The following is a 9,967-nucleotide window of genomic DNA, read 5'->3' on the forward strand; positions in this document are numbered from 1 at the left end:
AATCTTCTCATTTGTTTCTCTTACAGTCAAGTATAACATTTCAAGTGACAGTTGATGATGGTTCATAATTCATATAAAATTTAGCTGGTGATTTAATAATGTCCATTTTAAACAACCAAACCACAGATCACGTTCAAAGGCCACAAGCCAGGCTCTTCCCAGGTGCTTAGCTGAGTATATACTGTGTGACAGCATAAAAAGCAGTGACAAAGCGTTAAAATTCAGGCACTGGAGTCAAAATTCTTGGGTTAGGAACATGGCTCAAGATCCAACTCTGAGGTCTTGATGTTATTGGCCTACTGGAGCATTTGAAAAGAAATGAGTGTCTATGTGAACAGAGATTAAAACAATGCTAGCATATAACAAACATTCCATGCATCTGATTTGTTTATAAGTCATGTTAACACTGTAGTATGGCCTAAGGTATAAACCTATTTTTCTGGCTTGTACAGCAGAAGTACTTCATTCATGTTGGTGTTGTCTCCTCAAATCACAGAATCTTCATTTTGAAAGGATTTTATTGGCTCCTAACTTGTCTAGGGCATCCTCAGTAGATGGACCTTCCATAAAACAGAATAGCAATAAGGGTTACAATTATGCTAGTACCAGTATTTGTGCACCCATGTATGGCAGCACCCTGGTGTGTGGGCTGCATGTATGCCAACATCATGGCTCTCCATTCCATAAGTCGGCCTCCAGATTCTACCTCAAAGTGCTGTACGCATTTTCATCATTTTTTAGGTATGCCTTATTGTGAAGTATGCCCTGCTTCTTGTCATGACAGTTGTATTCTGACTTTAGAAAATACCAGCAAAGATACTATACATGCATGTACATGGTACATGAAATGGTGGTGTCTGTTGACCTACTAGGGAATTTGTATTCCAGGGTGATTGCTAATGCCAGGAAATCCACATCTCAGAGGCTTCTTATTATTAGCCCATTGTTTTTCCATCTCAATCAATATCCGAGGCTGCGTAAATTAGCATAATGAACATCAGATATACATTTTCATGATTTCATGATGAAATCTATGGCATCCAAGACCTTCAGATTGCCAAAAGTGTTTTAGAAATACTTCTAGTGTTGAACAAACTGGAGAGAAGAATCTGGAAAGGCCTGTATCCTGTACTCTTTAAGTACGGTGCCCAGAGATTTATATGGAACACACCAGTGTCCACTAATGAGTGGAAGAATACCTGGTACTGACTGATTCTACAGAATACTGCCTGTGGAATGTTGTTATGTCTGAACAAACCTTTTAGATGAGTATCAGATTACCTAAAGAACAGAAAGTTTGCAATATCATATGAATTAGTTCATGCTTGAAAATGTTTATTTAATGTGTGCATTTGAAATAATTTAGCCTAAGACTTGCTTTTATTTTATCATGATAATGAAGTTGTAGAATACTTTCTTACTTTTAATGTCTCTAATTTTTTGGATGCTATTACTGCCACCCAAAAAGAATCTAGTTGTAAATAATCAAATTAGCTCGAATTGATATGTGATACTTGCTATCTCTCTCACAGTCAAAACTGAAAGAGCTTGCTATGGTGGCCAATACCTTACATAAATGCCCTTTCCTTCCACTTCTCCTTATCTCTCAAGTTCCTGATGCTCACTTAAGCAAGTCACTGCACTGGTCTCCTTTTGTCCCTTCAACATAGCAGTTCTTAAATTGTGATCTCTGCAGCATCCAATTTGTTAGAAATGAAAATTCTCAGCCAGGAGTAATGGCACATGCCTATAATCTAAGCTACTCAGGAGGCTAAAACAGGAAGATAAGATGTTTGAAGCCAGCCTGGGCAATTTAGCTGGACCCTGTTTCAAAACAAAATAAAAACGACTAAGGCTGTAGCTCAGTAGTAAGAGTACTTGTCTAGCATGTGCTAGGCTCAGGGTTCAATCCCCCATACAACAGAGAAAATAATAATAATAAAAAAATACTTCTTAGCTCTTCCCTCTTCTCCCTCCAGACCTTCTGAATCAGAAAGTCAGAATGGAACCCAGCAATTGTGCTTTCATAAGCTCTCCAGGTGACTTTCCAGGTAACATTAGTTTGGGAACCATTGACCTAGATAACTATTATACCGTAGTCTCCTTTGTCCAATTTTGTTTTCCATGGTTTCACGCTTTCCATGTTATCAATGGTAAACAACAGTCCAAAAATATTAAATGGGAAATTCCAGAAATGAATAATTCACAAATTCTAATAACTTTTATTATAAAATATTATCATAATTGTTCTATTTTATTATGGATGTCAATATCTTACTATGCCTAATTTATAAATTAAACTCTATCATAGGTATGTACAATCTTCCCTTGGTGGCTACTGGGGATTTGTCCCAGGACCCTGGCTACGTAGGAAAAAATGGCACATTTAGAGTTCAGTATTATCTGCAGATTCAGGCATCCTCTGGGGTCTTGGAATGTATTTCCTGCAGAGAAAGGAGGTAGGGGGCAAGTATAGTACTATTGCAGTAATGCAAGCGAGTTGAGATCATGTCAAAACAAACTTACATGTAGACTGAATTCTCAACCTCAATCTGTGTACTTTTAGCATACTGGAACTGCTTTTCCTCCAGATTTCACAATTCATTCCTTCACTCCCTACAGGTCTGTGATCACAAACTTCTCCTTAATAAGGTCCTCTCTGAGCATCCAGTTTAAATGGGACCTCCACTGTGATACTTTCTATTCGTCCTATTTCATTTTTCTCCACACTTGCCATGTCCACTATGACAATCCACACAGTATATTCTGCTTATTTACCTTCTTTATTGTCTGCCTTTGTACCTGTGAGAAAGTAAGCTCCATATGGGCAGGAAGTTCAGAATCCTTTGTTCACTAGGGCCTAGAACAGTGCCTGATACAGTGGATATTTGTTGAATGGAATGAATGAAACACTAAGTTCAAACAAAATGAAGAAGAAGTTGGGCAAGATAAATCTTTATTAAATACTTCCATTTAGGTGTTTATTACTGAATTCTGAAGAAAACTAAGAGAATTCATTGATTCAAAAGGACATTCAACAAGGACAGATCCCTGAAAAAAAAGTGATATTGAAGCCTTGTCTAAGCTGTTATTATAATAATAATAATAATTATTATTATTATTATTGTTATTACTACTACTACTACTACTTTGGTGGTGGGAATCAAAGGCAGGGCTCTGTGCATGCTAATTCCCTGCCACCGAGTTATACCCTGACCCTAGCTATTCGATACTTATTGTTATTATACTTCAATTTATCCTGTGTTAATGTCACTGATTTGGTAATTTTAGGTTACTGTATTTCAATATGGAAGTCTTAAGTTTCACAAATAAGTGAAGTAATAAGATACTACTAATTAAATTATTAAGTTTATCTGAGATAATGACTAATATTTCACCTTGAATGGTTGAGATTTTCTGAGTTCAGCTATAGGCTTTCTGCCAGCAAGGTGCTGTTATGTTCTTGAGCAAGTTGTTAAAATTCATTGAGACCTCCCAATTTCTTCATATTCAGAATCCTAGAGGCAGCTTTGGAGTATGAGACCTCCCAGGTAATCCCATGTTTTAAAAAATGAAGAACAGATTACACAACATAAAGTGTACAGATGAATTTTGACAGATATGTGTATATGCTTGTGTGACCAAAACTTCTCTCAAGTCATAGAATATTTCATTATTCTAGTGAGCTCCTTAGTTTTCTATTCCATTTCCTCTCCCACCATGAACAACTGTTCTGATTTCTATCACCATTGCCTAGTTTTATCTGTTCTAGTATTTCATGTAAATAGAGTAATACATAACATATTCCTTTGTGTTTGGTTTATTTTGCCCAGAATAACATTTTTTTGAGATTCATCTGCATGGGTACATGTATCTCTAATTCCTTCTTTCCTACTACTGAGTAGTATTCCAGCAAATTAAATACCCCCCAATTTGCTTATCCATTCACCTGCTTGAGTATTTGGGTTGTTCATACAGGGCTCATGTGAATAAAATCTACTATGAATATTCTTGTGAAAGTTTTTATGTACATATTTTCATTTCTCTTGGGAAAATACTTTAGAATGGAACTGCTGGTTCATAGGGTTGGTATAGGTTTAACTATATAAGAAACTGCCAAGGCATTTTCCAAGTGATCATACCACGTTACAGCAAGGAATAGAAGTTCTGCTTAGTCCACATCTTCCTCCAAACATCATATGTCAATATTTTAGCCATTCTAGTTATGTTAGTTGGCTTTTTATTACTGTAACAGAATATCTTAGATAACAAATAAAGAAGGTTTTATTCAGGCACATAGTTTTAGAGATTTCAGTCTATGGTCAGTTGGTCTTGTTGTTTTTGGGCTTGTGACAACATATTATGCCAGGAGTGTATGGTGTAGAAAGAAAAAAAGACACATGTAGGAGCTGGAGTTCCACTGTTCCCTTTAAGAGCTCAGCTCCAACAATAGAAGACCTCTCACTAGGCCTCATTTGCTAAGAGTGCCAAACTGAGAAGTAAGCCTTTAGCATGTGGACCTTTGGGGATATTTCAGGTCCAAATTTAGCACTAGTGAATATAAAATGATATTTCATGGTCATTTTATTTTGTCTTTCCTCAAAGACTAACAGTGTTGAGCATCTTTTGATGTGCTTATTGGGCATCTTCTTTAGAAGTGTCATATATATATATATATATATATATAGGCAATATTATTTGCCAATTTTTAAATAAAATTATTTTGCTTGACTTAAAAGAGTTCTTAACATATTCTGATTGCAAGTCACATATATATGACATATATGATACCATGATTATACATATACAGTATATGTGTGTAAATATATATATTACATATATATAATTTTCTGTTTTTTTCTTAATGGTATCTTTTGAAGAATAATTCATCTCTACATTGTTCTCAGCCATGTAGATTTAGTGCCTTCCAAACACCTCAAGAGCAGTCTGACTAAAGTATAAAGAATGACAAAAAATGCAAAGTCAGAGTTTTATGTAATTGAATGAAATTTTCTTCCCCTTAAAGAGTTGAAAAAGTATTATTAATATACCTTTTATTACGGAATTCCTTAGCAAAAATGTTAGAAAACAACCTTGGAAAAAACTATCTTTGCATTCTCGGCTTGTAGAATACCATATGTAATAAAAAGGTGTTGAATAAATGAATGATTGAGGGTGTTAATCTGTGTGGATTTTTTTTTTTGCAAGTTCTTGAAATTTAGGAAACTGACTTGAAAAAGTACATTGAAAATCAAATATATCCAGAAAGTCACAGCTCTTGGGCCATGATCCTCACAGACCTTGTGCTATGTATATCTTTATCAGGTTGTTTAATAATAGATAATAAGATGGCAGTCTGTAAGTAAAGAGCTTTCCTGAATTCTGTGAATTGTTTTAGCACATTATCAAATCTAAAGAAGTTGTGAGAAGCCTTGAATTTGTGGTTGGTGTGGCAGAAATGGGAGTGGCTTGAGAACACCTGAAATTTGTGACTGTTGTCTGAAATGGAGCATCCTTTAAGACTGAGTCCTTAGTTCGTGGGGACTTCATTAATTTTAGATAATGTCAGAATTACATTCATTTATAGGATACTCCAAAATTGGTGTCAGAACATACAAAGAAAACAAGGAGGAATTCCTGAGTATCTGAGTATCTGGGAAGAAGTGTCTCTGATATGGATCAATGAAAAAAAATAAACATTGTAACACTAGGATCATAGATTTTATGGAAAACTATATAGAGAAGAATGAACATTGAAATGAGCCATTAATAGCTGCATAACCTTGGAACAGGCACTTGACCTTGAGGATTCTTAGCTTTCACAACTTTAAATAGGAGGTTAATCATATTTATCTGTAATGATTAATTTCATGTGTCAACTTAGTTGAGCCACAGGACACAGATAGTTGGTCAACATTTTGCATGTTTCTGTGAGAGGGTTTCAGAATCAGATGACATTTAAATTGATGAGCTTTGAGGCAAGCAGATTGCCTTCCACCATGTGAGCAGGCCTTGTCCAGTCAGTTGAGGCCCTGAAGAGAACAAAAGGTTGACGCTCCCAGAGCAACAGGGAACAGAGTTCTGTAATATTAGCTCTTTGCCTGGGTCTTCAGCTTGCTGATCCCCTCCCCCCACTAATACACTATTTCACCAATTGTTGCAAGAATTAAATGAGGAAATGTAAAAATGAAAATGAAACCATTTGTAAATTTAAAGCCCTATAAAACATACATGGTTGTCTGCCTAATACATGAAATGTGTAATGAGCTTTGCTGAGAAGGAATATAGGAGTAGGAATATAAATTAACACTTATGATTGTGATCACAGGATCAATATTATAGATAAATAGATTGAAAATATCATAGCAGAAGCTACCATCAGCAACAGATAGTGAAGGAGGATTTTATGTAGACAGGAAATCATGACTTAGTTGACTTAGTTTAATTTACACACCTAGCATTTGACACAATACCTTGTACATAGTTTTGCCCAAATGACTGTTGAAGAACACATGAGTTTAATCTATGTGATTAACCAAAAACGTGTATCTTGTGAGAGACTAGGTGGAGTCAAATACATCAGAGTCAACATAAAGCACTTTAGAATGAGGCATGAGGAATTAGAATATGTGTATGTGATGAAGCTGTTCATGGTCTCAGAAGAGTTAAATGTCAATTAATTGTAGTCCACATGTAGCTAAATAAGAGAACTGCAAGATTAGTCTGTCTGGAGCGAGGCCAAAGCCATGAACTCAGTGTACCTCTGTGAACAAATCCACAGCCAGACCTCACTCTCTAAAACAAATGGCTCTGCCTCCTTGGACCTTTGCTGAACTTTGTATAATTCCAAGGTGCAAATATAGCAGAGAGGAAAAATCTAACCACTGCACTGAATGTGTACTTTTAAATTCCAGAAGTGGAGTAAATGCAAACTTTTAAATTCCAGTAATTTGAATGCTATTTAACAACATAACAAACATTACTAGTGTCTTTTGTCAACTCAAATCTCTTGAGGACATTTCTTATAGCAGACATGGCCAGTCTGCATTAGCATGCTTCACTGCTGCGAGGATTGTGGTTTATGTGGGCAGTTATTTTGAGACTCAGCCATGGAAGAATATGGTTGCTTTCAAAATATTCTAGGCAAAAAGCTTCAGTGTGAGAAAAAAGACCAGACCTCTAGTCTTGTTGGTATTTTGGGAAATGTCATCATAATATTTCCAGGCTTCTCTGAATATGGCCAGTAAAGAACAGATGATTGAGACAGCCTGCCTTAAATTAAAATAACAGTGGGATATTATTTTCCACTTATAAAATTGTGAAAGAATTTTTGAAAACAGTATTATTGAGAAATATCCTTCACTGATAATTGGAGAATCACTTCAAAAGAAAAAAAACCTAAAAAGTAAAAAATGTATAATCCTTGAACATACAATTGTATGTATTCCTCTGCACAGAACTACCCATTAGTTTAGGTTTAGCATTTTAATAATAATGATAGCAAAAAAATAGAAATAATTAAAATTTCTACCAGTAGGGAATTTTGCTGAGTCCATATGAAAGAATCATTAAAAATAAGGTCGTGTTCTTGCACATAATGGCATAGGAATTTCGTCATCATTTGTTGTTGACTGAAAAAGTTTACAAAACACTATATACAGAATGTCTATTTTCATTTAAAAATCAAGCAAAAAATCTTGTACATGTGTGTTGAAGAAAAGGCTACTAAAAGACTATTCATTAAAATTTTTTTTATTTTTTTGGTACTGAGGATCGAATTCAGGACCTTGTGCTTGCCAGGCAGGTGGGGGAACCATTGAGCTAAATCCCCGGCCCGTCCATTAAAATATTAATAGCAACTGTCTTTGGGTTATGGGGTTATAGGTGATTATTTTACCATCTACTTTATGCTCCTCTCTCCAAATATTATACCTGCTTTAAATATTATAAACAAAATGAACAGCAAGCAATGAACTAGGATTGTGTACTAGTAGAGGAGGAAGAGCATTTTGAAGTGTTGTGCCTAAACCCTCCTGCATCCTAGGACTTTATATTCTAAGGCTGTGGGCTCAAAATGATTTATTTGAGCTTTGATAGTGCAGTGTGGTCTAAAAGGTTTACATTTAATGAAAAGCATTTTCTACCTACACTATGCTTAAGCCTTGAATTCACTTCGCACAGCTCTGGGACTCATTCAGGGAGATGGCTTGACACATTCACACAAATGGAAGGTTTTGATCCATTAGCTACCACTGTCCATGCCACTGAAATCTAAAACAGTGTCTACAGAAAAATAAATAAGTAGCTCATAGCCTAGATCCATACATAAACAGATCTATCACAGATGACTGAAGCCTGAGACATTAGAAATGCCCAGTAAGCTCCTTAACATCTGGAAGGTGATGACATCATCTATGGTGGTACCCAGTCTTTCTCACAAGTGTCCTTTGCCATTCCTAACTTAGTGGATTGGAGAAATCATCTTATCTCTTCATGTTATCCATCTGTCACTAATTGATGCAGCTGACTAGGTAGCAGATTTTAAAAATTTAAAAGACTGTTTATGAAAATGGCTGTGAGGTGGGGTAGTTTAGCTCTGAATGAGTGCCCATCAAGTGAAATGTGTTGCCTCTGGACCATAAAAACAAAAGTCAGGAACATATTTATATTTCCCAAAAATTAATGAACCAGAAATCTAGACAAAATTAGGCTTAAACTAGGCCCAAAACCCTACTCTAGTGTTAAGAAAAAGGGACAGCTCCAGGCTAAGTTAAAGCTACTCTCAGCTAAATCCTTCCTGTAGCCAATGCAGCTCTGCTCAGACACATGTTTTAAATGACACAAAATCTAGCAGACTAAAATACTAACAGTGTCTAGAAGTTTAAACTCAAAAGTTTCCAAAGAATATGCTTTCTTGATAGTCTTTCAGTTCTTGATAATCTTTTAAAAATCAATAGTGAATCCAAGTTAACCCATCCTTATGCCTCCCTATTATATCCGTTGTCATAAAAATGGAAGATTACAGTGTTTTATAATCAGAGGTTCCCTCAGATACTTTACTGGCCCACAATTCTTCTGGATATGCAAATGGACAGAAGGTCACAGAACACAAGACTCAGACTGACTCACCTTGCTGTTGCTGGTTCTCTTGCAGCTCCAGTTGACATGTGTGCAAACTGGTGAACAGGTGACTGCTGCCTTTTCTTTGAGTAGCAGACATGGTACTAGCAGCCTGGCTGTGCCTTGCGGATTATAAGGACATTTCCTTCCTTCAGCCAGTCACCCAAAATAGTTCTCAGGAGGCATGCAGAACCACATACTCACACACAGATCCTGCTTTGCATGTAAAACATTTACTACTCTAGCAAACTTCCAAGTTTTTCCTAGACATAATTCCTGAAATAAATATTTACCAATGTTACCTCCCCTACATATAAAGATGCCAATTCACATGGAAAAAACAAGATTTAGTTCTTCTTTCATTTCAAAGCAAACTGAAACTGTCTTCTCTTATCACGTAAGATCCCCTAAAGTAACTATTTCTAACAGATTACAGTTTTGGCAATGTACAGTTCCTTCCACTGATGTGAAATCCAATTCCTCTAGTATTTAGAGAGGACTGCTACAGTAATACATACACAAAGGAAAACAAGAACTGTGGGGATAAATCAAGTAATTTCTTCTCTTCTCCTGGTCTCAGTTACTCTGACAGCTGGACACATATAGTCCTTAGGGGAGGCTGGAAGGAGGAGGAGCGAAGCAGACTAGGGTGATTAGCATAAAGAGGCAGGCAAGAAATGGCCTTAGAGTTGCTTTGAATAATAGTGACCTAAGCAGGGATTCTAAAGATACCCTGCTGTTACGGTAATTAAATATCTGACTTCAGCTCCTTTATTTGTAATTAGAATACAACTTGAAAGCTTTATCCTATGTGTATACTCATTTGTGCATGTATAGTCTACAAGGT

General features: G+C 36.0%; 1 protein-coding gene and 1 long non-coding RNA gene across 3 annotated transcripts in view; both read right to left on the reverse strand.

Moving 5' to 3' along the window:
• Ranbp3l (RAN binding protein 3 like) overlaps nucleotides 1–9,721 on the reverse strand; it is a 59,068-nt gene extending 49,347 nt beyond the window's left edge. The window contains exon 1 of one of the 2 annotated variants that reach the window (XM_087189296.1): nucleotides 9,130–9,721. In XM_087189296.1, coding sequence (XP_087045422.1) covers nucleotides 9,130–9,220 — 91 coding nt within the window. In that variant the 5' untranslated portion in view covers nucleotides 9,221–9,721. The remainder of the gene's footprint in view (nucleotides 1–9,129) is intronic. The other variant, XM_004848609.4, reaches the window with a different exon arrangement.
• Nucleotides 300–9,123, reverse strand: LOC147824509 (uncharacterized). Its single transcript, XR_015442236.1, has 2 exons — nucleotides 3,399–9,123; nucleotides 300–560 (listed from the first exon to the last, which is right to left on the reverse strand). It is a non-coding gene; the product is annotated as an uncharacterized LOC147824509 (long non-coding RNA).
• Nucleotides 9,722–9,967: the final 246 nt, after the last annotated feature.

This window comes from Heterocephalus glaber, unplaced genomic scaffold, assembly GCF_053883595.1.
Source record: "Heterocephalus glaber isolate CG9 unplaced genomic scaffold, H.glaber_assembly_v1.0 deba00001538, whole genome shotgun sequence".
NCBI classification, from domain to species: Eukaryota; Metazoa; Chordata; class Mammalia; order Rodentia; family Bathyergidae; genus Heterocephalus; species Heterocephalus glaber.